Source organism: Podarcis erhardii (assembly GCF_964252035.2).
Source record: "Podarcis erhardii genome assembly, chromosome: 9".
NCBI classification, from domain to species: domain Eukaryota; kingdom Metazoa; phylum Chordata; class Lepidosauria; order Squamata; family Lacertidae; genus Podarcis; species Podarcis erhardii.
This window is the reverse complement of record NC_138512.1, coordinates 76,676,328-76,703,937: the sequence shown is the minus strand read 5'-3', so window position 1 is coordinate 76,703,937 and position 27,610 is coordinate 76,676,328. Positions and strand designations below refer to the sequence as shown.

The window sequence follows — 27,610 nt, the reverse complement described above, 5'->3', positions numbered from 1 at the left end:
GTCTGAACTGGGTTTCTTTGGAAACATGGGATGGCAGAGTTGGAAGGGATCCCGAGGATCATCTAGTCCAGTGTTTCCCAACCTTGGGCCTCCAGCTGTTTTTGGACTACAACTCCCATCATCCCTAGCTAGCAAGACCAGTGGTCAGGGATGATGGGAATTGTAGTTCAAAAACAGCTGGAGGCCCAAGGTTGGAATTTGCAGCTCTCCCTTGTGGGGAACAAACCTGTAGCCTTGGCACTATCAGCATACACTCTAATAATAATAATAATAATAATAATAATAATAATAATAATAATTTTATTTATACCCCGCCCTCCGCAGCCAGAGCCGGGCTCAGGGCGGCTAACACCAATAAAATAAAATCACAGTAAAACATAATAGGGGGGAAAGAGAGGGAGGGGAAAAAAAACCCAATTTAAAATACAGGTTAAGATGTAATTTAAAATGCAGCCTAATTTTAAAGTAGCTGATAAATCAAGACCTTAAGGGGAGGGAAACATAAGGGTCAGACCAAGTCCAAACCAAAAGCCAGGTGGAACAGCTCTGTCTTGCAGGCCCTGCAGAAAGATGTCAAGTCCCGCAGGGCCCTAGTCTCTTGTGACAGAGCGCTCCACCACGTCGGGGCCAGTACTGAAAAGGCCCAATCTAAACTCCTTGAAGCTCGGGACCTCCAAAGTGTTGTTATTTGTGGACCTTAAGGTCCTCCGTGGGGCATACCAGGAGAGGTGGTCCCGTAGGTACGTGGGTCCTAGGCCGCATAGGGCTTTAAAGGTTAAAACCAGCACCTTAAACCTGACCCTGTACTCCACCGGGAGCCAGTGCAGCTGGTATAGCACTGGGTGAATGTGATCCCGCGGCGAGGACCCTGTAAGGAGCCTCGCCACGGCATTCTGCACCCGCTGGAATTTCTGGGTCAGCTTCAAGGGCAGCCCCATGTAGAGCGAGTTAAAATAATCAAGCCTGGAGGTGACCGTCGTGATCTATATCTCTATCTATCTATCTATCTATCTATCTATCTATCTATCATCTATCTATCTCTATCTATCTATCTATATCTATCTATCTATCTATCTATCTATCTATCTCTATCATTTATCTATCTATCTCTATCATCTATCTATCTATCTATCTATCTATCTATCTATCTATCTATCTATCTATCATCTATCATCTATCTATCATCTATCTCTATCATCTATCTATCTATCTATCTATCTATCTATCTATCTATCTATATCATCTATCTATATCTATATATACACAGTCGTACCTTGGAAGTTGAACGGAATCCGTTCTGGAAGCTTGTTCAACTTCCAAAACATTTCGAAACCAAGGCGCCGCTTCCAGTTGGCTGCAGGAAACTCCTGCACCCAATCGGAAGCCGTGCTGGACGTCCGGGTTCCAAAGAACATTTGCAAACCGGAACACTCACTTCCGGGTTTGCGGCATTAAGGAGCCAAAACGTTCGATTCGCAAGGTGTTCGGGATCCAAGGTAAAACTAAGAGTTTTCATCATGTCTCGCAGCACCCTGCTCTCCCCTCCCCTCCCCTCCCCTCTGCCATTGAGTAATCCAAGTTGTTTTCCGGTTGTTTTGGAGACGTCTCAAGTCGGTGCTTCATAGCAGCTTTCCGAGTTCCCTTTAACTGTTTCAGCTTCTGCTATCTGAGTGACAGATCTAGATGCTATTGCTCTGCCGCAAGAACGGTTTTCTTTCCTGCTTTGGGTCCCCTTCCCCTGTTTTTCTTGTGGGTTTTTCCCCCCTGCAGGTATTTCGCAGAAAAAACAACCCCAAAGGGGAAGAGAGAGCTGAGTTTTGAGTTTGCCTTTGGTTCACAGATAAATCTCGGTTCCTGCTCTGCTCCCCAAACTACTTTTTTGGAGGGGCTCCTTCCTGCTGGTTTTCCTGTAGCTCAGTTTTGCCGTTCCTAAAATGGACCATTCTCTCTCTGGGCAGGTGCAGAGGTTTAAATGATTCTGGCAAGGGATCGGGGTGGAAGATTTTGTTTCACTTAACTGGGCATTTGAGTTTCTGTTTTCTACCCTTAGGACTGTCACCGCAGGGAGAGTTTGTCCGGCCGCGATGGATCTCAGGAGGACGGAATCGGCGGGATGTTGGCGAGGCGGAAAAGGTTGGATCTTGCCCTCCTCTGTTTTGATTCCTGCTGATTCCCTATTTCTTTTCTTCGTTGCCTTGATGGATGTTTCATTGTTTCATAATTGTTCCTGCTTTTGGTGTTATGGGGTGATTATTATGTTTTATTGCACTTTGTGACTGTTGAGTTTATTGTGTGCTGCCCTCAGATCTGTCCAGATGAAGGGAATTTTAGCATTTTTAATAGATAATAATAAATAGCATCTCGGACTTCGGAGGGAGAGCAAGGACGTGCTGTTCCAATGAAGAAGACTTAAGTTCTCTCGGGGTATTACGGGCAGGTCTTGATACAGTTGCTAGGGTCACTTCTGCAGCGTACATCACAATTTCTTTCTTTCTTTCTTTCTTTCTTTCTTTCTTTCTTTCTTTCTTTCTTTCTTAAATTTGTATACCGTGCTTCATCCGTAGAACTCAGGGCAGTTTGCAACATCAAAATACAGTGGTACCTCTAGTTCTGGAAGCCCATTCACAACATGAAAAGAGCGCAACCCACAGCAGCGCATCTGCGCACGCGCGGGTTGCGATTCGCTGCTTCTGCGCATGCGCGTGATGTTATTTTGCTCTTCTGCACATGCGCAAGCAGTGAAACCCGGAAGCGAAACTTCCGGGTCACGGTGGGACGTAACCTGAAAGAATGTAACACAAAGCAAACGTAACATGAAGTATGACTGTACAAGATGAAAACACAAAATTCATAATAAAGGCAAGTGGGGGAAAGCACAAACCAATATCCCCCTCCCACAAACACATTTAAAAGGCATTCTGTTTATTTATTAAATTAAGCACCCTTGCATCGCTTTAAGAATGGTGCCTTACCTCAAAGGATCATGGGAACTGTAGTTTGTTCAGGGCGCATGACCTTAGCAAACCACGGTTTCTAGGATTCTGCATGACTGTTAAAACGATGTAAGTCAGACTATGGAACTCCCTGCTACAGGAGGCAGCGATGACCAGCAACCTGGAGGGCTTTAAAAGAGGATGGGACAAATTCATGGAGCCATTTCCAGTGGCTTCTTGCAACTGGTAGAATCATTTCTCTCTCTCCACTCTCTGTATGCAAAGTTTAATTTTATAAACCTCTCTCTAGCTATCTCTTGCTCAAAACAAGAATCGATGTGCATTTGCGAGTGCAGATATATAGTCGAAGGGTGCAGTGCCTCTGAAACCAGCTGCTTTGTTCCTGCCAGACAGCAGTGATTTTCTCTAAAATGATGATATCTATGACAACTATGATGATTCGTCTGGCGCCGGAAAACATCAGGCACTTGCGTAAAACTCATAACAAGGCAAACACTGCCCAGTGGGGCTCGCAATCTTATTTAGAAGAGGAACCAGAATAAACGGAACCAATTTCTGTGTGTGTTTGGCAAAGGCCAAAAGCAATTAGGCATAAAAGAGCCTTTCCCCTTTTCTTTTTTTAAGAGCGAGGAAAGCAGGGATGAGTATTAATGAGTTCCATTAATAAGTCTAAAAGTGCCGTGCAAGAAAGAGGGGCAAGGTGGGAAATCAGAGGGCTTGAGAAAAGACACAGAGAAGCAGGCGAATGTGAAAACCGATTTGGAGAAATGTATTTACTTGTTGCACGATGACAGGCTTTTGGTATCTCGTTGGTGCAATGTGAACAACGGGTTAAATTGCACAGCGCTTGGGCTCAGGTCTCGAAGACCACATCCCCGCGCCTGGATGCTGAGAGATAAGGATGCCAGGTGCAGGGGGTTACCATAGCAACAGCAGCAACATCGTGCATCGCTTGCTGTGTCATTCACCCTGCCATGGGCTCAGGAAATGAATAAAGCCGTTTCTACACTTAGGCATATTGCTTTCATTATTGCCCTGATTCACGTCCTGTTTGCTGTCAGGGTCTGACTCTGAATCGGTAGTTTGCCATGTAGTGCCTGGAATTCTGAGGTAGAATTCCCCTGAACAAGGAAGCTCTACTTAGGGGTAATCGTCGGGGACGGATGCATGTTTCTTTTTAAAAGTTTTTTATTGACTGTTTTTACATAACAAATTATTCCAACAATTGTATTTTCCCCCATTTCCCCCCTCCCATTTCCCCCTCCCCCCCATGACTTCCCTCAGTTCCTCTTTCTGATTTATTAACACATATTATTCTCCGCATGTTATAAAAATGTAAAAATCTCTAAGTTATCCATCTATTATATTAACAAATAAATTTGTGTATGTTTATTCAAAACCTGCCAAGGAGTCCAATTCATCTTGTTGTTTCTTTAAATACTTTGTAAAAGGTTCCTAGTCTTCTTTCAAGTCACAGTTGTCCTTATCGCGCAGTTTGTGTGTCAGTTTTGCCAGTTCCGCATAGTCCATCAATTTTCCTTGCCACTGTTCTTTTGTCGGGGTTTCTTCATTCTTCCATCCTTGTGCTATTATGACTCTTGCTGCCGTTGTCGCATACATAAATATGTTCTTCATTTTCCTTGGCAGGTCTTTTCCTACAATCCCTAACAAAAATGCTTCTGGCTTTTTTACAAATGTTAATTTGAACATATTCTTCAACTCATTATATATCATTTCCCAGATTTTTATTTTTATTTTTCTACAATCCCACCACATACGATAAAATGTCCCTTCTTTTTCCTTACATTTCCAACAAATATTTGAGCCGGTTTAGCGGATGCATGTTTCTAACCCTCTTTTAATACTGCCCAGGTTGCTGACAGCCCTGGTGAAACCGTTTTGACCTGGGCAGTCTCTTAAAATGTGTGTCACAAGAACAGAAAGAGAGATTGCTGCCATTTCCAGCAACTGATAAACATCGCTGCTTCCAACTGTGGCCTAGTAGCCATCGATAGCCCTCCTCTCAAAATTTCCCTGGTCCTCTTTTGAAATATTTTTTATTTGATTTTACAAATATAAGTTTATATATTTATACAGTTCCAGTGACATATCTGTACAAAGAGATTTCTCTGAATCTCGCCACTTCCCCTTCCATCCCTTCAATGGGTTCTATTGTGAACATTTTCAACAACACATCATTACATAATCTATATTTTGTATTCATCCGTATTATCCACAATACCTGTTGCATTACAAGTGATATTAAAATCCTGCTGATTTTTTCATCTGCTTTCAGTGGCCTCCCAAGTAAATTATAAATTTCCCCCCATTTTTTTTTTTACTAACAAAAAGTTTTATTTATAAAGAACTACAATTCAACTCAGCATCTTAAAAAGCAGAAACATCACCTTGCCAACAAAGGTCCGTATAGTTAAAGCCATGGTTTTCCCAGTAGTGATGTATGGAAGTGAGAGCTGGACCATCAAGAAGGCTGATTGATGGCCGAAGAATTGATGCTTTTGAATTCTGGTGCTGGAGGAGACTCTTGAGAGTCCCATGGACTGCAAGAAGATCAAACCTCTCCATTCTGAAGGAAATCAGCCCTGAGTGCTCACTGGAAGGACAGATCATGAAGCTGAGGCTCCAAGACTTTGGCCACCTCATGAGAAGAGAAGACTCCCTGGAAAAGACCCTGATGTTGGGAAAGATGGAGGGCACAAGGAGAAGGGGACGACAGAGGACAAGATGGTTGGACAGTGTTCTCGAAGCTACCAGCATGAGTTTGACCAAATGGCAGGAGGCAGTGGAAGACAGGAGTGCCTGGCGTGCTCTGGTCCATGGGGTCACGAAGAGTCGGACACGACTAAACGACTAAACAACAACACAATTCAACACCAATGTAGAAAAGTTATTGGAAATTATGCAAGCACAAATTCAGTAACTGGCTTCATTCTTCACTCTTCAGACACCAATGGTAGAATTGGGAGCGATACCATTAAATCACTGCACATTTTCTTCTATAGGTTTAAAGATTAAAATAATAAGTAAAACAGACTCAATAGCTATTTCTAGCTAGAAACACTCTGTAGAAGAGTAATATTGTCTCCTTTTAACATAATTTGACCCAGCTGTTTCCTTGGTTCTGTCTTGGAGTGAATCTCCGCAGCATCATCCAGAACCAAGTTCATATATTCATCCAATCCCTGTTCATACAGCCACACCTGAATTCTGGACCTGTTCTGTAGGTATCTGAAAATGAGGTTGATGGGCTGCCCCATCACTTTCTCCACCTTCTGGCCTTGGCCGGCAGCTGGGCTGGGAATGACCCCCGACAGGACGAGCCGACTTAGGCGAGACGCGGCAGTCCTTTCCCCCATTCTTTTAAAAAGTTTTTGTCTTCTTGGTTCCTGAGCTTTTCGGTCAGCTTTGGTGTTTCGGCGTAGTCCATCAGCTTAGTTTGCCGTTTCTCTCTGGTTCCTCATCTTTCGCCTGGTCGTCTTTTGAAGCTGGCCAAGCTGGCATCCCTCGCTGCCTCACTGTGGCAGGGAGTTCCACAGACCCACAAACTTCTAACATGTCTGATGTGACTGAGACACACACACACAGAGCAGAAAAACCTCAAAACAACCCATTGGTGTGTCTTTTATTGCCCTGCTCTGTCCTCCGTCCATTCCAGTCATGACACAGAGAGAAGCTGTCGGTTTCCGCAGCTATATATAATCCCAAGTGCGGTTGCCAGAGAGGAATGTAGGCCAAGCATCTCCAGGTTTTTTTAAAAAATTATTTTCACCCTCTCCTCCTCCCCCGGGACTTGGCGTTCTTTGGGAAGGCCGCAGCGAGGGTATAATTTTGGGACGAATATTCTTGCGGCAGTGTTGTTCTTACTCGCAGCGCCCAAAGGCTGGTTGCAAATCCCTCGGCCACTCAGAGGAATTAAAACGAAGGAGGGTCAGGCCCCTGGTTCCTTTCTAGGAATCTGATCGGCCTCTAGCTGCGCAGGGCAGCCTTCGTCAACCTGGTGCCCTACAGAGACTTTGAACTACAACTCCCAACCATTGGACTACAATTCACGTCATCCAAAGCCTCTGGAGCTGCCGGGTTGGCAAAGGCTGTCCTAAGCTATTTTGTAACCCTAGTATCCTTGCAGCTGTTAAGTCCCTGTAGGTGAAATTGCATGTGCTGAACATTTAGGGGTGGTTTCAGCAAGCCACTCCAATGAAGGGAGAAGGAGGGCTGAGGCCAGCCCTACACCTGATTTCTTCTTCCAACTGCTAGAAAGAATTTGATTTCTGCAGATATTTGTTGGTGCTGCATTGTTTATTCATTTGCAAAAATAATTGCATGCCACTGTGCCATTAAAAATATATACCAAAGTGGCTTACGGCATAAAATATAAGGCAATAAATACCACAAGAAAGTTAAAAACAGGCCTCAGTTAATCGTTGCAGATGAATGTACAGGTGAAACTCGGTAAATTAGAATATCGTGGGAAAGTTCATTTGTTTCAGTAATTCAACTTAAAAGGTGAAACTACTGTATTTTTCGTCCCATAGGGCACACCGGCCCATAGGACGCACCTAGGTTTTTTGGGGGGAAATAAGGGGGGGGGGAATTATTTTCCCCGACCCCAGCCCCCAGAACAGGCAGCTCTCCACAAACTTCGCACAGCTCCCCCACTGCTTACGGAGAGCTGCGCGAAGTCCGAAGCCTGGAGGGCGCTGAGCTCAGCGCCACCCAGGCTTCTGGGTGCAGGCAGCTCTTTGCAAGCAACTTCGCACAGCTCTCCCACGGCTTGCGGAGAGCTTCCTGAAGTCTGGAGAGCAAGAGGGGTCGGTGCGCACCGACCGCTCTCCAGGCTTCAGCGAAAACCTGCATTCGCCCCATAGGACGCACACACATTTCCCCTTCATTTTTGGAGGGGAAAAAGTGCGTCCTATAGGGCGAAAAATATGGTAATATATGAGATAGACTCATGACATGCAAAGGGAGATATGTCAAGCCTTTATTTGTTATAGTTGTGATGATCATGGCATACAGCTGATGAAAACCCCAAATTAACAATCTCAGAAAATTAGAATATTAAATGAAATCAGCAAAACAAGGATTGCAAATAGAGCAATATTGGACCTCTGAGAAGTAGAAGCATGCATATGTACTCAGTACTTGGTTTGGGCCCCTTTTGCATCAATTACTGCCTTAATGTGGCATGGCATGGATGCTATCAGCACTGCTGAGGTGTTATGGAAGACCAGGATACTTCAATAGCAGCCTTCAGCTCTTCTGCATTGCTCGGTCTCATGTCTCTCATCTTTCTCTTGGCAATGCCCCATAGATTCTCTATGGGGTTCAGGTCAGGTGAGTTTGCTGGCCAATCAAGCACAGTAATCCCATGGGCATTGAACCAGGTTTTGGTACTTTTGGCAGTGTGGGCAGGTGCCAAGGTCCTGCTGGAAAATGAAATCAGCACCCCCATAAAGCTCGTCTGCGGAAGGAAGCATGAGGTGCTCCAAAATCTCCTGGTAGACGGCTGTGTTGACCCTGGACTTAATGAAGCACAGTGGACCAACACCAGCTGGTGACATGGCTCCCCAAATCAACACAGACTGCGGAAACTTCACACTGGACTTCCAGCATCTGGCATTGTGTGCCTCCCCATTCTTCCTCCAGACTCTGGGTCCTTGGTTTCCAAATGAGATGCAAAAGCTGCTCTCATCAGAAAAGAGATTTGGGGAGCCATGTCACTTGTTTTGTATACATTTTTATTTTTGCCTGGAAGATTGCATCACAGAATTCAGAGAAGGGCACATTTTGAGGGTTGGCTGAGTTCCACCCCAAGTGTGTGAATCTTGGAGGGCAAATGAGCTTCGCTTGAAAATGTGAACTGAACACATTTCTCCCTGCATCTCTAAGCGCAGCCGTGCGTTTCCATGGCACAATGGAGCATCCTAGGCAGGCCCAGAGAATGCATTGCCCTGAAGGGGGTGATATGTTTGCTGTACAGTTTAGCAAGGCCTTGGGGTTTCCGAGAATAAAGAGTCTTTCTTTCTTTCTTTCTTTCCTTCCTTCCTTCCTTCCTTCCTTCCTTCCTTCCTTCCTTCCTTCCTTCCTTCCTTCTTCCTCTCTTCTTCCTTCCTTCCTTCCTTCCTTCCTTCCTTCCTTCCTTTCTTTCTTTCTTTCTTTCTCTCTCTCTCTCTCTCTCTCTCTCTCTCTCTCTCTCTCTCTCTCACACACACACATCCTCCTCTTCCTTCCTTCCTTCCTTCCTTCCTTCCTTCCTTCCTTCCTTTCTTTCCCTCCCTCCCTCCCTCCCTCCCTCCCTCCCTCCTCCTCTTCTTCTTTTCTTTCTTTCTTTCTTTCTTTCTTTCTTTCTTTCTTTCTTTCTTTCTTTCTAGAATAGAGTCTTTCTTTCTTTCTCTCTCTCTCTCCTCCTCTTCTTTCTTTCTTTCTTTCTTTCTTTCTTTCTTTCTCTCTCTCTCTCTCTCTCTCTCTCTCTCTTCTCTTTCTCCCTCCCTCCCTCCCTCCCTCCCTCCTTCCCTTCTTTTCTTTCTTTCTCTCTCTCCCTCCTTTTCTTTCTTTCTTTCTTTCTTTCTTTCTTTCTTTCTTTCTTTCTTTCTTTCTTTCTTTCTTTCTCTCTCTCTCTCTCTCTCTCTCTCTCTCTCTCTCTCTCTCTCTCCCTCCCTCCCCCTCTCTCTCTTTTCTCTTTCTCCCTCCCTCCCTCCCTCCTTTCCTCCTCCATCTCCATCTCCATCATCTTCTTCTTTTCTCTCTGTCCCCCCCTTGCCCCCTTCTTCCCTTCTTCTTCTTCTTCTTCTTCTTCTCCTCCTTCTCCTCCTCCTCCTCCTCCTCCTCCTCCCTCTGCTCACAAAACCAGATGAGGAAGTGGTGAGATTGTGGCGGAAGCTGCCACCTCATTTTTCACAGCAGCTGCAGAGGCGGCTCAACCACCACACAGGTGTGACAGGAAGGGAAACTGAGTCAGTCCATGGGCAGGATCTGTTAGGCGGGTGAGTCTTTTAAAGCCCCCATTAGCATTTCCTTGCCATTTTTAGCCTTTTCAACAGAGGAGCCTGCGATTTACACTTGTTCGCATTTGGCACTACAGCTTTCAGTTCGAAAAGACGTACCAAGACATTAAATTATGCCATTTGCATCTCTCCTCAAAGGAGCTCGAGATGCCGTACAAACACTCCTCCACACACCATCCTCACAACAGCCCTGTGAGATAGGCTGGCTCAGACACTGGCCAGACCCAGGTCACTCAGTGAGTTTCATGGCTTAATGGGAAGATTTGAACCCTTGTCTCTCAAGCCCTAGCTAGACATTCTAAGCCAGGGGCCAGCAAACTTTTTCAGCAGGGGGCCAGTCCACTGTCCCCCAGAACTTGTGGGGTGCCGGACTATATTTTTTGGGGGGAAATGAATGAAATCCTATGCCCCACAAATAGCCCAGAGATGCATTTTAAATAAAAGAACACATTCTACTCATGTAAAAACACGCTGGGCCAGATCCGGCCCCCGGGCCTTAGTTTGCCTACCCCTGTTCTAAGCACTGCACCCCACTATCTCTAGATGCGTTAAAAATGAGTTAGTTGTCTTTGAAATGAGTATTTTAGGATAAAGTGCACTTAGAGAGTGGTGGTGCTGTGGGTTAAACCACAGAGCCTAGGGCTTGCCGATCAGAAGGTTGGCGGTTCGAATCCCTGCGACGGGGTGAGCTCCCGTTGCTCGGTCCCTGCTCCTGCCAACCTAGCAGTTCGAAAGCACAAAGTGCAAGTAGATAAATAGATACCGCTCTGGTGGGAAGGTAAACAGCGTTTCCGTGCACTGCTCTGGTTCGCCAGAAGCGGCTTAGTCATGCTGGCTACATGACCTGGAAGCTGTATGCTGGCTCCCTTGGCCAATAAAGCGAGATGAGCGCCACAACCCCAGAGTCGGCCACGACTGGACCTAATGGTCAGGGGTCCCTTTACCTTTACCTTTACAATGAAATACATATTTATCATGTGATAAATAAGACGTTTGGTGCATATTTTCATAGAATCTTAGAACTGTCGAGTGGCAAGGGACCCCGAGGGTCATGTAGTCCAACCCCCTGCAATGCAGGAATCCAGCATCTTGTTCTCACAGTGGCCACCCAGATGCCCCAGTGGGAAACCCGTGATCAGAATTCGAACACAGGAGCCTTCTCCCCTCCCACAACTGGTATTCAGAAACATCACTGTCTGTGGTCCTGTTAGCTAGGGATCATGGGAGTTGTAGGCCAAAACATCTGGAGGGCCGAAGGTTGCCTAGGCCTGGTTTAACTCACAGTTTAAGTCTTCTTTCCTGAATATTTCAACAATCAGCTTTACCAAGGGTGGATCTACATGCAGGAAAAACACACGTTATAAATAAGCCAGAAATTAAAGTTATAACAAAAGAAGAAGAAAACCGATATGGAAAAATTGCAGAACTTTTTTTTGCTCTCCAGCGCCATCTGCTGTTGCATGTTTACAATGCATTTAAAACACCTTTTTGACTAATGTAGCTGAGTCCCGAGGGTCCGCAAGCTGTAACGTTAAGAGAGAAGGAGGAAAATCTTTCTCTCTCTGCTTTTTTCATGCCGTGGAAAACTTTATAAACCTTGACCTTGTCATCTTTTCCTCGCCTTTCCCTCTAAACTAAAAAGTCTTTAACACTGTTTCCCTAGGCTCTCTGCAGTTCACATCTCAGAACGCGAGAGCCCAGAGGATTCTGGGAAATCAGTGTGCGCACACAAGTGAGACTGTGCGAGTGTGTGTGTGCAAATGCTTCCCTCTCCCTTGCAGTCTCAAGGTCAGCTTGGCTTGGCCTTGAGCTCAGGGCTTAGATAAGTGACCGATAATTGCTTCCATTTTTGCTTTTCTTTGGCTTGACCCTGCGGCAAAGGGGCCGCCTTCTGACTGGGACAGATTTAACTCTTGGAGGTGTGAAAAATCCCTAGCGTTGGTGGTGGAGCTCTAGGGCGGTTGCAGGACTCGCACTGCTGTAAGGGACAGGAGTGGAACGTCGCCAGCAGGGCTAAATGCCAAGGGTGACATGGAGGGCTGTGTTATGCCAGGAATGGGGTGGCGAGAGCGAATTCAGTGTCGTTTTCTGCGGCACATCTGATTCCAATGGGCAGGGCTCAGTGGCTTTCTCCCTGTCTCTCTGTGTGTGTTTGTGCAATGTGTGTTTGTGTGCACGCATTTTGAAACCTTGGCAAGCCCATCCTTACCGAGTGGCTGGCATTTTGAGAGGCAGCGCCGTGCAGTGGTTGGAGTTTCCGACTTGGACGTGGGAGCGACCAGGGTCTGGAACATGGGTAGGCAAACTAAGGCCCGGGGGCCGGATCCGGCCCAATTGCCTTCTAAATCTGGCCCGCGGACAGTCCGGGAATCAGTGTGTTTTTACATGAGTAGAATGTGTCCTTTTATTTAAAATGCATCTCTGGGTTATTTGTGGGGCCTGCCTGGTGTTTTTACATGAGTAGAATGTGTGCTTTTATTTAAAATGCATCTGGGTTATTTGTGGGGCATAGGAATTCACTTTTATTTTTATTTTCAAAATATAGTCCGTCCCCCCACAAGGTTTGAGGGACAGTGGACCGGCCTCCTGCTGAAAAAGTTTGCTGACCCCTGGTCTGGAACCTCACTCAGCCATGGGGTTGACCTTGAGCTCAGTCATTGCCTCTTAGCCCCTCCTCCTCCTGCTAAGATTTCCAGCAATTGGTAATCAGAATATTGCTGTCTTTGGCTAGGGAGGCAGAGCCGAGCCGTCATGACTGATAGCCATCAATAACCATTAATTGATTGAATCCCCTTGTAAAACCATCTAACTTGGAGGCTGTCATTGCCTCCGGAGGAAGTGAGTTCCGTAGTTTAACCATGCTGCATGAAGAAGGGCTTTCTTCGCAAGGGATGCACAGTATAATAATAATAATAATAATAATAATAATAATAATAATAATAATAATAATTAATAAATAAATAAATAAATAAATAAATAAATAAATATTTTATTTATACCACGCCCTCCCCAGACAAGACTGGGCTCAGGGCGGCTAACACCTGATATAAAAACAATTGATTAAAAACAAGATTAAAATACAACATTAAAATGCAGCCTCATTTCAGCAGAAACTCCAATCAAAAACTTTTGGGGGATGAAAACGTCAAATCTTCACCAAGGCCAACTATTCAGACTGGTCCTACACGGGCCAGAAAAAAGCCAGGGAAGTCTCCAAATAGGAGTTCCATCACAGAAGGAGAAAGGAAAAAGGAAAAGAGGGGAAGGGGATCAAGTTGATTCCAAGCCAAAGGCAACTCTGTCTTACAAGCCCTGCAGAAAGAAATCAGATCCTGCAGGGCCCTGGTCTCATGAGACAGAGCGTTCCACCAGGCCGGGGCCAGTGCTGAAAAGGCCCTGCCTCTGGTTGAGGCTAATCTGACTTCCTTAGGGCCCGGGACCTCTAGGATGTTGCTATTTATGGACCTTAAGGTCCTCTGCGGGGCATACCAGGAGAGGCGGTCCCGGAGCTTCGAGGGTCCTAGACCGTGATAAAACCACATTGGCTGTTTCTCCGCACTGCAAAAACCTTGGTCCTGAGCCTTCTCCCTCTCTCCCCCCTCTCTTTCCTGTGAAAACTCTTTCACAGGCTAGCCTGGGCTGCCAGACGCTTGGCGTGCCTTGCGAGGCTGACTCAGTCCTTTCTCCTCTCGCGGTTATTTTTTATTTTTAAACACCTGTTTGTCATCTGGTGCCTGGAAGCCGAAGGGCCTGTTTTCAGTCTCGGCTGGGGTGATGCATTTTGCAGTCACCCAAAGGTAGCGCAGGAAGCCGCAAAGGGTTGGGCACCCCTTTCATTAGAGAATTGTGCGAGAGCACAAGAGAGAGAGACTAGCTTGTTTCTTTCCAACACACTGACCTTGCGCGACCTTCGACAAGTAGCTCCTGTTGATCTTCAGTGAAAAACATAGGAATGCGTCATCTCTCCCCAAATTGCAGCATGCTGGATCTGCATGGCGACCTGCTAGGTGCATGGCAGCCCCTCTGTCCCTAATCAGGGTCTTTTGAAGCAACGTGCAATAAACATGCATGCCACTGAGTTGTCGCATACAGTCATAGCTCATGTTATGTTTGCTTCAGGTTGCGCGTTTTCAGGTTGCGTCCCGCGGCGACCTGGAAGTACCGGAAAGGGTTATTTCCGGGTTTTGCCGCATGCGCAGACGCGCAAAATGATGTCACACACATGTGCAGAAGCTGCGAATCGCGACCCCCGCATGCGCAGAAGCGTGCGTTCTTTTCAGTTTGCGAACGGGCCTCTGGAACGGATCCCGTTCGCAACCAGAGGTACCACTCTATTGAGAAAGGGAGAAAAAGGCACTCTGTCTACATGGTGCATAATTTTCTATACCTCACCCACCTGTTACTTGCCTTTTCTCTAAACCAGGGGTCGGCAAGGTTTACTGGCCATGGGCTGCATCACTCCCACGGAGATCGTCTGTGGGCCAGACTGGTGCAGCACAATGCTGTAAATCGCTTCCGCGCATGCCCAGATACCAGAAATTGCTCCTGCGCAGAAGTGATTTTTGGCGCCCGGACATGCACAGATGTGATTTCCGGTATCTGCGCATGTGCAGATGCAATTTCTGGCGCTGCACGGCGAGCCCCCCATGCCACGTTGTGCTGCTTTAGTGCAGCATGCAGGGGACTCGCAAGACGGGCAGCTCAGTTCAGGGGCAGCTCATGGGCCGGTAAAAGCGGTCTTTGTGGGCCACATCTGGCCCGTGGGCCGCACGTTGCTGACCCCTGCTCTAAACTGAAAAAAAGCCCGAGTGTTGTCACTTTGCAGGGGACTTCTTGCAACTGGTGTTTATACATTGTCTGCTTTATATGCAAATCTGTGCCCTTTCTTTTCTCGCAATGCATAGCTGTCTAACTTTTGCAGGTACCGTGGTACCTTGGGTTACGAACTTAATTCGTTCTGGAGGTCCATTCTTAAATTGAAACTGATCTTAACCTGGGGTACCACTTTAGCTAATGGGGCCTCCCGCTGCCGCCGCACAATTTCTGTTCTCATCCTGAAGCAAAGTTCTTAACCCAAGGTACTATTTCTGGGTTAGCGGAGTCTGTAACCTGAGGCGTATGTAACCTGAAGCGTATGTAACCCGAGGTACCACTGTATGAATATTCGCCTCCTTGCCTGCTCTGGGATCTTGGTGGAGCACAAGCTTAACATGAGTCAACAGTTTGTGATGAAGCAGCAAAAACAGCTCACATTATTCTAGGCTGCATCAACAGAAGTATAGTTCCAGATTGAGGGAAGTAATAGTCCCACTCTATTCTGCCATGGTCAGACCACACCCGGAATACTGTGTCCAGTTCTGGGCACCACAATTTAAGAAGGATGTTGACAAGCTGGAAGGTGTGCAGAGGAGGGTGACTGAGATGATCAAAGGTCTGGAAACCAGGCCTTATGATGAACGGTTGAAGGAGCTGGCTATGTTTAGCTTGGGAAAGAGGAGACTGAAAGGAGATATGATAGTGATCTTCTAATACAGTGGTGCCTCGCAAGACGAAAATAATCCGTTCTGCGAGTCTCTTCGTCTTGCGGTTTTTTCGTCTTGCGAAGCACGGATATTAGCGCCTTAGCGGCTATTAAAAGCATAGTGGCTTAGCGGCTATTAGTGGCTTAGCGGCTTAGAAAAAGGGGGGGGAGCGAAAAAACTCGCAAGACTTGCAAGACGTTTTTGTCTTGCGAAGCAAGCCCATAGGGAAATTCGTCTTGCGAAGCGCCTCGAAAAACGGAAAACCCTTTCGTCTAGCGGGTTTTTTGTCTTGCGAGGCATTCGTCTTGCGGGGCACCACTGTATCTCAAGGGCTGTCACATGGAAGATGGAGCAAGCTTGTTTTCTCCTGCTCTGGAGGGGAGGGCCCAGACCAATGGCTTCAAAATACAAGAAAATGGATTCTGACTAAGCATTTGGAAAAAACTTTCTGACAGTAAGAGCCAGTGTGGTGTAGTGGTTAAGAGCAGTGGACTCGTAATCTGGTGAACCGGGTTTGCTTCCCCGCTCCTCCACATGCAGCTGCTGGGTGACCTTAGGCCAGTCACACTTCTCTGAAGTCTCTCAGCCCCACTCACCTCACAGAGTGTTTGTTGTGGGGGAGGAAGGGAAAGGAGATGGTTAGCCACTTTGAGACTCCTTTGGGTAGTGATAAAGCGGGATATCAAATCCAAACTCTTCCTCTTCTTCAGCAGTGGAACAGTCTCTCACAAGAGGTGGTGGACTCTCCTTCCATGGAAGTTTTTCAGCAGAGCTTGGGTGGTCCTCTTTTATGGACGCAGGGCCGTCTTACCCATAGGCGCTAGGGGTGTGGGGCACCCGGGCGCCAGGCTCTCAGGGGCGCCAGGCTGAGTGTCTGGGGCCTGAGCGTTGAGTCCAGGGAATAGCCCACCCATCAGTCGGAGCGCCACACCGGCTTCTTCTGCAGTGGGCCCTGTGCCACCAGTTCGGGGGCGACTGAGCCAGCGAGACGCTGAGGTGGCCGACCAGCTCTGCCCTCCTGCACGCCTGGGACTGGGCAACCTGTGTGTGTGTGTACTGGGCGATCTTTGCACCCTGGCACCACATATGCTTAAGACAGCCCTGCATGGATGCTTTAGCTGAGATTCCTTCATTTATTTTTTAAAATTTATTTAATCGTTTTTTCAATACAGACATCAACCACGAAAAACACATACAACAAAAACCACAATAACACTAATAATACAGTTTAACAATTCAGATTTGAGTACTGATATACCTATGACTACACCTTTTTAACAATATTTTCCCACCTCTCCTCCCCCTACTTCCCACCACTTTCCGCCTTATCACTTAAGAATTCCTTCCAGATTTCTTCATATTTATCCATTCTTATTTTGCGTCGATATGCAATTTGTTCGTATGTGACTAGTCGGTCCATATTGTCAATCAATGTGCTCAATGGGGCCTTTTTGCGGCTCTTCCAATTAATCAAAACAAGTTTTTTGCTTCTAATATGGCACGGTACACCCATTATTATTTTTTACCCCTTGTAATTTTCCACGTTTCCGGTATATAATTTAGATTCAAATCCCCTAAATAACTGTTTCTTTTTATTACTCTTGCTATATGTTAAGTTGTGGGTGAACATATCAGACGACACAGCGATTCTTCAAAGCAGCTCTTTATTTGTAAGCTGGAACAGAACTGAACAGCAAACAGCTCAGCCGGCCTGCTTTTATAGGCAACCGGCTGTCAACATTGTAGCAACAACAACCCAGGGTGGACCTGAGTGAAAACTATATACATGATACTCCTGGTGGCCAGGGTGAGAACTTCAATACATAACACTATATATATCCTTACCTCGCACCAAAATGATCTTATCACCGGGCAGTTAATCATCATATGTACTAAGTTTGCATTTTTACTTCCACATCTCTAGCAGTTGTCTGCATTTGTTATTTTGAGATTCCTTCATTGCACGGGGTTCGACTAGATAACTCTTGGGGTCCCTCCCAACTCTACAGTTCTTTGATTCATTGCACCTGGGTGCCAATGGACTGATATTCGTTGCTGCAGGAATTATCCCTTTGGGTACAATGAAATTCTGCCTTACCTCCTGTGACATTTTCCCTTTTGTGTCATTGCTAGGGAAGGTCATCTAGAGATTTGGGGCACACTCTTTGTTCCGGGCAGCTGACACCCAAATCCCTTCCTTTCTTTCTGTGTCAGGTGTGCTGGCATCAGGGGGGCTACCCAACTGGCAGAGATTTCCCATCCTTTGCCCAGAATTGGGGAACTTGCTGGAATCTGGCATCAGAAAAGGTGTCCGGTGTGAGCTGTTATGTCTCCTCCTCTCTCTCTCCTGCAGACTCCATTTCCTGCCCGTGGAGAGATAGCGGTGACCGTGGAAGGCAAAGATCTTCTTTTGGTGCTGGAAAGAAACCAGTAAGTATTACGTGCCCATCAAAGAGCCCACTTAGTAGGAATTCCCAGAGGGTCCTGCACCCAGAAATGCCGGAGCTCTGAATACATTGTGCCAACGGGAGAGGAGTTGTGTATCTTGAGGAGTTTGTTCTGCTCCTTGCCGGGGATGAAAGGGGCGAAGGGTAGAGTGCTCCTGTGTTCAAATCCTACTTGCAGACACTGTGAGAACAGGATGCTGGACTAGGTGGGCCATTGGCCTGATCCAGCAAAGTTCCTTCTTGCAGTCTTAAAAATGTGCTGTCGAGGGTGTGTTTTTGGGGAATGCAAATATTCTTTAAAAGTTAGTATATTTTTTTTAAAGTGTTCCGTCCCAGGACGTGACACCAGAGCTTCCAGAAATGGCTGGCTCGCCCGACATACCTTGCTGTAACACCCTGCTGCAAAAACACCGGCTCCTTTTGATTTGAGCCATGGCTCAGAGCTCTCAGCAGGAGCGTGCATGTTCCTTGCAGAAAGCTGAGCCCTCAGCTGGAGCTGAGATGAATTCCTGCTGAGTCTGGGCTGGGACATTGGTGGGCTTTGCCAGGGCAGTTTCTCTGGCTTCCTGAAAGGATAAGATCAGACCAAGGGCCCACCTGGTCCTGAATCCTGTCCTCACAGTGGCCAAAAGGAAACCAATACACAGGATTCGAGCACAAGACCCCTTTCTCCTCCTGTGGCTTCCAGAAGCTGTTATTCAGAAGCATTCCTGCCTCCTCTCTTCCATAAATCTGTCAAATGCTTTTTCCAGCCCTCCAGTCTGGTGGCCATCACTGCATCCTGAGGCAGGCAGTTCCACAGTTTAACTCCTGACAAATTCACAGGTGGTAGACATGCCCATTTTCCATCAGCAGTGTCTAGGCAACACGATGACCATGTACATACACAACAGACAATCTTTACAGAATTCCTTCAAACCATAACAAGTACAAAATGAAATCTTTAGTCTCAAAGTCTCTGAAAATCTTTAAATGAAGCGAGGTACCAGACTTTGTACGATGAAAGACAAGCTGTGAAGCTTTGTGTATTCAGCAAATATGATGTCCAACACTGAACGGTGATTCCAGATGTTGACTACTGTTTTGTAGAATTCTTCCTAAGCGTGGTGGGAGGATATAGAATTGCTTCATAAACCCATCTTATTTCGAATGAATGTATGTAAATGAAAATATCAAATGCTGTGGAACAGTGCTCATGTAATAATGTAGTCAATGCCCATTTTTCAAACTGAGGATGGGAGTCCTTTTCACCACAATGGATCCAATTCCTCATGGACTAACTTCTCAGGGGCTTCCGCCATGGTTTTTAATTTTTTTTTAAAAAAATCTTTATTGAAAGTTCAAAAAGTACATGTGCCCTAAACATTTTGCGACGTAAACAAAAAGAGAGAGAAAGAAATAGGAGATACAGAACCCGTGTAGAAGGGAAAATAAAGGGGGGTGGGGAAAAAACCCCCAAACTGTATATTTTACAAGATTGTTATTGTACTTCACCAGATCTTAACCCATTACTGTATTTGTAAGAATGGATTCCAAATATCATTGAATTTGTCCGTGGCAAGTCTGCGTTTCTATGCAAGTTGTTTGTATGTTGTGAGTTTGCATGTCTTCAAAACAACTGCAGAGGGGGGAGGGCGCATTTTTATTTTTCCAGTTCATCAGTATCCGTCTTTTTGCTGTGGTAAGGGTACGGAGAGGCCACTCATATTGTCATATTGTCCTTTGCTCCGCCATGTTGGTTTTGGGCGGGGCTAGAGGGAAACGAGGGCGGAGCCATGGGTTGTGTTGCTGCAGCGGATGTAGCGAATCCCCTTTGAGGAAAGCACTGACGCATTGGGGCCCTTTTAAGTTTAGAGCAGGGGTCGGCAACCTAAGGCCCGTGGGTCACAAGTGGCCCATGGGGGCCGTTTAACCGGCCCACGAACCCATAGCTGTCAACTTACAGATTTGAAAATAAGGGACCAGCAGCCTCAAAAATAAGGGATCAGCAGCCAAAATAAGGGATTTTCTGAACACAGGTATGTTCAACTTCTGAGCCCCTCCGAGCCAAAGGCAGAAAGCCCAGCCAGCAGCCAAACGTAGCCTCAAGCGGTGGTTCCCACAGCGCAGCAACCCGGCAAAGGGGATGCAGCAAGGAAAACCACCGTCAGCTCTCCGCTGGGAAGCGCTGAGCAAAGGCGAGTCCCCAGGCAACGCGGCCAATTTGATTGGCACAAGGCATGCAAGCTCCACCCCCCAGTTGTTCTTAGACTCCTTATTGGGTGAGCAACGCAGCCAAGCAACACAGTTGGAGCCTCCCTCTTCCCTGGCCGGCAGGGAGGGAGGGAGGGAGAGGAGCTGCTTCCTTTGAAACCCGGGAAATTTAAGGGACATCATCAATAAGGGACAGCAGCAGGACACGGCGCTGGGATAAGGGACTTTCCCACCAAATAAGGGACGGTTGACAGCTATGCACGGACCCCCTCCTCCTGCTCGGTTGGCTCCCGCGCACCTAAACTCGCTAAACCGGAGCGGAGCAGAGTGGGGACCGCCTTCCGGGACGCTGGCCGGCTTCCCATTGGCTGCAGGAAGCTTTTGCAGCCAATGGGAAGCCGTGCACGCCTCCTCCGCACCAGAAATAGTGTTTGCGCATGCGTGTGTATGCAGAACTGTGAACCAGCCCAAGCCACAAAAACGTTGCCAACCCCTGGCTTAGAGAAACGGCAAGTTAAGAGGATCATCGTGGTGGAAGAGACCCTGAGGGTGATCTCAACTAAAGCGTGATAGAAGCTTGCAAAATTATGGATAAGGAGAAGTTTTTCTCCCTTCTGTCGTAACACGCTTGAATTTTGGAGCTTCTGGGGCAGACGACACAAACTTTGCCCCCATAATGCAGCGGTTTTTGTTTTTGTTTTTTGTTTAATTATTTTTATTAAAGATTTTCTTGATTTACAAAAGTGTTTGCAATGTCTCTCTCTCCTATTCCCCCCCCCATGTAACATTTTTACAAATCAGTTTCATTTGTTGAGACATTAGGAAGAAAAGGGGGAAAGGGGGGGGGAAGATGGGTGGGGATGGGGTCGGGTGGCGATGTTTCTATTTTGCTTAATATATGTGGGGTTTTGTGTCAGCGTTGCTTGTGCAGGTTCTCTGCTGTTCACTTGTGTTCCTTTGGTGGTGAGAGAGGTTGGGGTTGGCCTAGGGTGTGGTTGTTCACTTGTGGTTGGCTGTGGTGGTTTTTGTTTTCATGTGTGTGTGAGTGGGGTGGGTGGGTGTTTTGGATCAGGTTAGCCATATTGATTTGTATGCTGTTGGTGGATTTTTGTCGTTGTCTTGTTGGGCTGTGTATGTGATAAAGGGGAGCCATACCGGGGTGAAGGCCTCTTCTTGTGTTTGTCCCCGTGTCAGTTTCGGTTTATTGGTTAATTTTTCTAGTAGGGCTGTTTTTTGTACTATTTGGTACCATTGGTCCATGCTTCCTCCTGACAGGTCTCTCCAGTGTCTGGCTATGATGATTCTGGCTGTGGAAAGTACCATATTTTTTGCTCTATAGGACGCACTTTCCCCCTCCAAAAGGGGGAAATGTGTGTGCGTCCTATGGAGCGAATGCAGGCTCCTTGGCTTCAGCGATAGCAACGCAAAGCCTCCGAAGCGCAGAGGGAGAGCTCCCCCCGCGCTCCTGAGGCTTCTAGTTGCTTTCGCTGAAGCTGCCTGAAGGGAACTCCCACTGCGCTCCAGGGGCTTCAGGCAGCTATCTGCATTCCTTTGGAGCGCAGCAGGAGTTCCCGCTGCGCTCCGAAGGCTTGCTGATAGCCGTCTGAAGCCTGGAGAGTGAGAGGGGTCAGTGCACCCCGATCCCTCTTGCTCTCCAGGCTTCGCTTCGCTGCAGAGTCGTTGCACAGTTTTCCCTCTCTGCACAGCGCCCCTTCAGCGAAGCGGGAGGAGAAATGGAAGGGGCTCCGTTTCTCCTGCCGCTTCGCTGAAGGGGCACTGAGCAGAGAGGGGGAGAATTTTTTTGTTCCTGTTCTCCGCCTCCTATGGTCTGGTGCGTCCTATAGAGCAAAAAATACGGTAGGTGGGTTATGAGTTCTTTGTGGTGTAAGTGGGCAATTTGGCAGAGTAACATCCCCCTTTTTAAACTTGCAGCAGATGCATTTGCTCAGGCTCGCTAAAGTCTCTATAATAACTGTTCTGGTATTTTCCCCTTATTCCCTCATAAAAGATAAGACACGACACAGCCTTCTATAGAAGTATAAAAAGGTTTACTCACACATCATTCTGTTTACAATAGGATCCCAGAGGGCAGACTAAGTTTAGAAAAGTAACATATACCTGGAAACTATCTCATAAGGAGACAGTCCCTTTGTCCTCTCTTGGCCAAGAGAGCATCTTTGGCTAAGCAGATGTTGCTTCTTCGACGCATGTAGTCAAAGAGAGAGAGATGGCTGCCCATCCCTGTGTTTTTGTCGTTACCTGCACAGGTAAGGCCACACCCACCTCTAGTCACATGCAGAGGAAGTCTGTCCCAGCCCAGAAGGAAACAAACATTCCTCCCCATGTGTAAACATGTTCACTCTAGGATTGTTGTACTTGACTGCTCTTGTGTTTCACGTCCCACAATGACTGCTGTCCATGAAGCTCTGCCTGCATGAGCAGAGACAGCAGTGTTTCTGAATGCCAGGGACTGGAAATCACAGGAGCAGAGAGTTGCTTTGGGGCTTGGACCATGTTTGCTGCTTTCCCATAACGGGCATCTGATTGGCCACAGTCAGAATAGGACCCTGGACTAGATGGGCCATTTGGGCCTGATGCATATTGGTGTTTTCAAAAAGAAAAAGTCCTCCTCTTGTAACTCTCAGGAGTGTTTTGCCAAGGAAGTTACCAGGACATAAGAGCATCTCTTGGCACCTAAAAGACTACTGTTCTTGAAGCTCTGCCTCCATGGTCAGAAGCAGCAATGCTGAGAGATGCAGGTGGCGCTGTGGTCTAAACCACTGAGCCTCTTGGGCTTGCCGATCGGAAGGTCAGCAGTTCGAATCCCCACAACGGGGTGAGCTCCTGTTGCTCTGTCCTAGCTCCTGCCAACCTAATAATAATTAATAATAATAAATTTTATTTATACCTCACCCTCCCCAGCCAAGACCGGGCTCAGGGCAGCTAACACCAGGTATAAAAACAATTGATTGAAATACAACTTAAAAAACAATATTAAAATACAACATTAAAATACAGCCTCATTTCAGTAGAAACTTAAATCAAATCAAACCTAGCAGTTCGAAAGCACGTCAGTGCAAGTAGATAAATAGGTACCACTGTGGCGGGAAGGTAGACGGCGTTTCCGTGTGCTCTGGTTTCCGTCATGGTGTCCCTTTGCGCCAGAAGTGGTTTTGCCATGCTGGCCACCTGACCCAGAAAGCTGTCTGTGGACAAACACCAGATCCCTCGGCCTGAAAAATGAGATGAGTGCCGCACCCCATAGTTGCCTTTGACTGGACTTAACCGTCCAGGGGTCCTTGACCTTTTACCTTATCTGCTGGAAACTGCAGGAGCAGAGAGTTGCTTTTGTGCGTTAATCCTGCTTGCTGGTTTCCTATAGTGGGCATCTGGGCCGCAGAACAGGACCCTGGACTAGATGGGCCAGTTGGTCCTGATGCATATTGGTGTTTTCAAAAAGAAAAAGTCCTCCTCTTATAACTCTCAGTGTCTTGCCAAGAACATCAGAGCATCGCTCGGCACCCAAAAGACGCAACAGATTAATCACTAGGGTGTGAAATGAAGAGAGACATTATACTGGCCTCCCCCAAAATGCTGCCCTGCAGATCTGGAGGGCGCCGGGTTGGCAAAGCCTTGATTTGCAAGATTAACCGTCTGAACTGGAATCTGCCCGGAACCCTCCTTTCCACCACCGCCCCGGATCACCTTCCCTTTTGGCCGCCAACTGCAGCCCCGTCGAAATGCACGGTTGTGGAAACATACAAGAACGGAGCTGGTTTTGATTTGGGGGGAAGTTGAGCTCACAAGGAGAGAGAGAGTTTGACAGGCTCGCTTGAGTTTCTGCCGTCGGGGCACGGCCAAGTCCTGCAAACTGGGGGGAATTTGCAGCCGGGGAAAAGGGGGTTTTCTTGGATGGGAGGGAGACAACCAGGACCAGGTGGAACTTGAAGAAGTGGCAGTATGTGCCATTGGAAAAGAATGTGGTTTTCTCTTCTGAGGAAAGGAAGCAGCAATGAATCGACTTGTTGCTTTTCTGTGGTCAGTCTGCATCTGTGCTTCGACAATATCCATGCTAGCGGGAGCTGACAGGAGCTGTATTGCAAATCAAGGGGACCCCCAGGTTAGGGCTAGAGGTTTTTTTAAGAATGCTCCCTTTCAACACATTTTTGGATGCCGGCTTCTAAGATGAAGAACGGTGGGGCTTGCTATGGAAATTGTAACCACTGCGTGATCAAGCTCAGTTGGATATCATTCGGTTCAAGCATGAGGGTGATAATGCCAAGGTTGCAGGTTCGAACCCTGTAGGCAGTGCCGGATTTAGGTATAAGCTAAACAAGGGACGCGGGTGGCGCTGTGGGTTAAACCACAGAGCCTAGGGCTTGCCAATCAGAAGGTCGGCGGTTCGAATCCCCACGACGGGGTGAGCTCCCATTGCTCGGTCCCTGCTCCTGCCAACCTAGCAGTTCGAAAGCACGTCAAAGTGCAAGTAGAGAAATAGGTACCGCTCCAGTGAGAAGGTAAACGGCGTTTCTGTGCGCTGCTCTGGTTCGCCAGAAGCGACTTAGTCATGCTGGCCACATGACCCGGAAGCTGTATGCCGGCTCCCTCAGCCAATAAAGCAAGATGAGCGCCCCAAACCCAGAGTCGGTCACAACTGGGCCTAATGGTCAGGGGTGCCTTTACCTTTTTAAACAAGCTATAGCTTAAGGCTCCACTCTCTTGGGGGCCCCCAAAAAATTAAAAGTTAAAAACCTGGATGTACATTTCCAAAATATAAGATAAAAAAACGAACAAAACCTACATACAGCAACAGTGTTTTGTATTGTGTAGGCTCCTATGATGTAAGTCATGGGCTTCGCCTGCTCCCTAAAATATCACTGGTTTGCTCATTTCTATATATAGGGTGCCTATCTTCTACATGGACTGGTTGCATGGCAACGTGTGCAACTTGCTTGAGATACCTCTTAGGTCCATAAATTACCATATAGCATACAGTGGTGCCTCGCAAGACGAAAATAATCTGTTCCGCGAGTCTCTTCGTCTAGCGGTTTTTTAGTCTTGCGAAGCAACCCTATTAGCGGATTAGCGCTATTGGCAGCTTAGCGGCTTAGCGGCTATTAAAGGCTTAGCGGCTTAGCGGCTAAGAGGCTATTAGCGGCTTAGCAGCTTAGAAAAAGGGGGGAAAGCAAAAAAAATCGCAAGACTCGCAAGACGTTTTCATCTTGCGAAGCAAGCCCATAGGGAAATTCGTCTTGCGAAGCGCATCGAAAAACGGAAAACCCTTTCGTCTAGTGGGTTTTTCGTCTTGCGAGGCATTCGTCTTGTGGGGCACCACTGTATATTCAACACAGAAAACAGCGACAATTTGTTGTTGACAAAGGACAGCTGGACATAAAAAGGGCCCCATTACCTTCAGTAGCTGAGGGCCTCGTCAAACCTAAATCTGGCCCTGCTCATAGGCAACAGCTGCATTTTCCTGCATTGCGGAGGGTTGGTCTAGATGATCCTTAGGGTTCCTTCCAACCCCACAAATCTATGATTTTAAGATATGCAAACATCAGCAATCTTTGGAAATGTGCATAATTGATCTTCACAGGTGATAGCAAGTCATCTTCCGAGTCTGTTTGAGTAGCCAGAGGTCAGCAAACTTTTTCAGCAGGGAGCCGGTTCACTGTTCCTCAGACCTTGTGTGGGGCACAGACAATTTTTTTTGGGGTGTGTGTGTGTGAATGAATTCCTGTGCCCCACAAATAACCCAGAGATGCATTTGAAATAAAAGGACACATTCTACTCATGTAAAAACACGCTGATTCCCGGACTGTCCACGGGCCAAATTTAGAAGGCGATTGGGCCGGATCCAGCCTCTGGACCTTAGTTTGCCTACCCATGGAGTAGCCCTTCTGTGAAATGGGGATAATTAAGACACAGGGCTCTGGGTGACAAGAGTTAAATAGATAGAAAGGGAGGAACCAAGTTATAAAAGAGTTTTTTTAAAAGCATAGAGAGACAGAGAGAAGTGACTAATTACATTACAATGAGGTTTTGTTTCCATTCCTTGGCCCTCCCCAGACTTTTCTGCCTCCAGGGATGAAATTACACCCATCCCCAAATACAAATCCAGCTGTTTGGCTTGGGCCAGCCCTATGTAGCTGCCGTCGTAGCTATTCCTATTGGTATTGATTAATTTCTATGCTGCAAACTCAAATATATATCTGTACGGTGTACAGGATCCCGATTAAAACCAAAAACAGCGTAACAAATAAAACCAGACAGAAGACTTTTAATGAAACAGAAATACAAACTCACAAAAGGGGTCATCTGACAAGGTTGTAAAAATGATAAAATCGTAAGATCTAGGTCTCCCCCCCCTAAAAATACCCCTCCCTTCTATTCAGAAAACAACAGCAACAGAGCACTCCATTCGTGTCTTCTAGGAAGTAAGCATTACTGAGTTCAGTGGGACCTACTCCCAGCTCCAGATGTGTCTAGGATTTCAGCCCAAATCTGTTGCTGATGTCCCAGCCTGACCCCCCAACCCCCCATTAAATGCACGGGTTCTCTCTGACTATGTGATCAGTTTTTTGGCTTTGAAATGCACCATAAAATTGCTTTTGTGTTCCAAGAACTGCAATATAAGGGTTGCTGCATAAATGAAAACCCAGGAGACTTGATGGGTGGAATGAAACGAGGAACCTAAGAAAAGCCTTGCTGGATCAGGGCAACGGCCAATGTAGTCCAGGATCCGGTACTCACGGGGGGCCAATCGGATGCTCCAATTGGAAACCAGCAAACAGGATTCGAATATAAGAGCCCTCTCCCCCCTCTTCTGGTTTCCAGCAGCTATGCTGTCGCTCCAACAGTCAGAGGCAGTGATGCTTCTGAAGAGCAGTTTCTGGAAACCACAGGAGGGGTCTCGTGTTCGAATCCTGATTGCGGGTTTCTCATTGGGGCATCCGATTGGCCACTGCAAGAACAGGATCTTGGACCAGATGGGCCATGGGCCTGATCCGAAGTTTCTTCTTACGCCTCCGTGGAAGCAGAGCACAGTTATCCTGGCTACTAGCAATCAATAGCCCTCCCTTGCATGAATTTGTCCCGTCCTCTTTTAAAGGTGTCCAAACTTTGCTTTTGAAATAAAAAAGTTAAGGTTATATATATATATATATATATATGTATGTAATAATTTTTCATAAATGTACCAACCAAGTGCATACATACTTGTGTGGACCACATGTCTGGAGCAGCACAGGAGGACCGCCCTGAAAACATTTTCACTTCCAAACTGACCAAAGGTTTTCTCCGCAAGGAGGGAGGAGGTGGGGGACCCTCCCCATTGTCTTCTCCTTCACAAATCCTGTCTTAAGGGTATGTCTGTGTATGAATAGGGTGAGCTTGTGACCTGGCTCAGGAACTAAGTATTTATCATTACAAAAGACTGGCCAAGCTCCCCAGGGTATCCAATCAAGTAA

At 46.9% G+C, this 27,610-nt stretch overlaps 1 protein-coding gene and 1 pseudogene across 3 annotated transcripts in view; one reads left to right on the top strand and one right to left on the bottom strand.

The window, feature by feature from the left end:
- The window catches only part of ADAM33 (ADAM metallopeptidase domain 33), a 97,345-nt gene that overhangs the window by 9,371 nt on the left and 60,364 nt on the right, over nucleotides 1–27,610 (top strand). For both annotated transcript variants that reach the window (XM_081876728.1, XM_081876727.1), the window contains exons 2-3: nucleotides 2,051–2,133; nucleotides 17,855–17,931. In XM_081876728.1, coding sequence (XP_081732854.1) covers nucleotides 2,051–2,133; nucleotides 17,855–17,931 — 160 coding nt within the window. The remainder of the gene's footprint in view (nucleotides 1–2,050; nucleotides 2,134–17,854; nucleotides 17,932–27,610) is intronic.
- On the bottom strand, nucleotides 5,844–6,331 carry LOC309350565 (small nuclear ribonucleoprotein E pseudogene; annotated as a pseudogene). The gene has a single exon. The product of its transcript is annotated as a small nuclear ribonucleoprotein E pseudogene (transcript).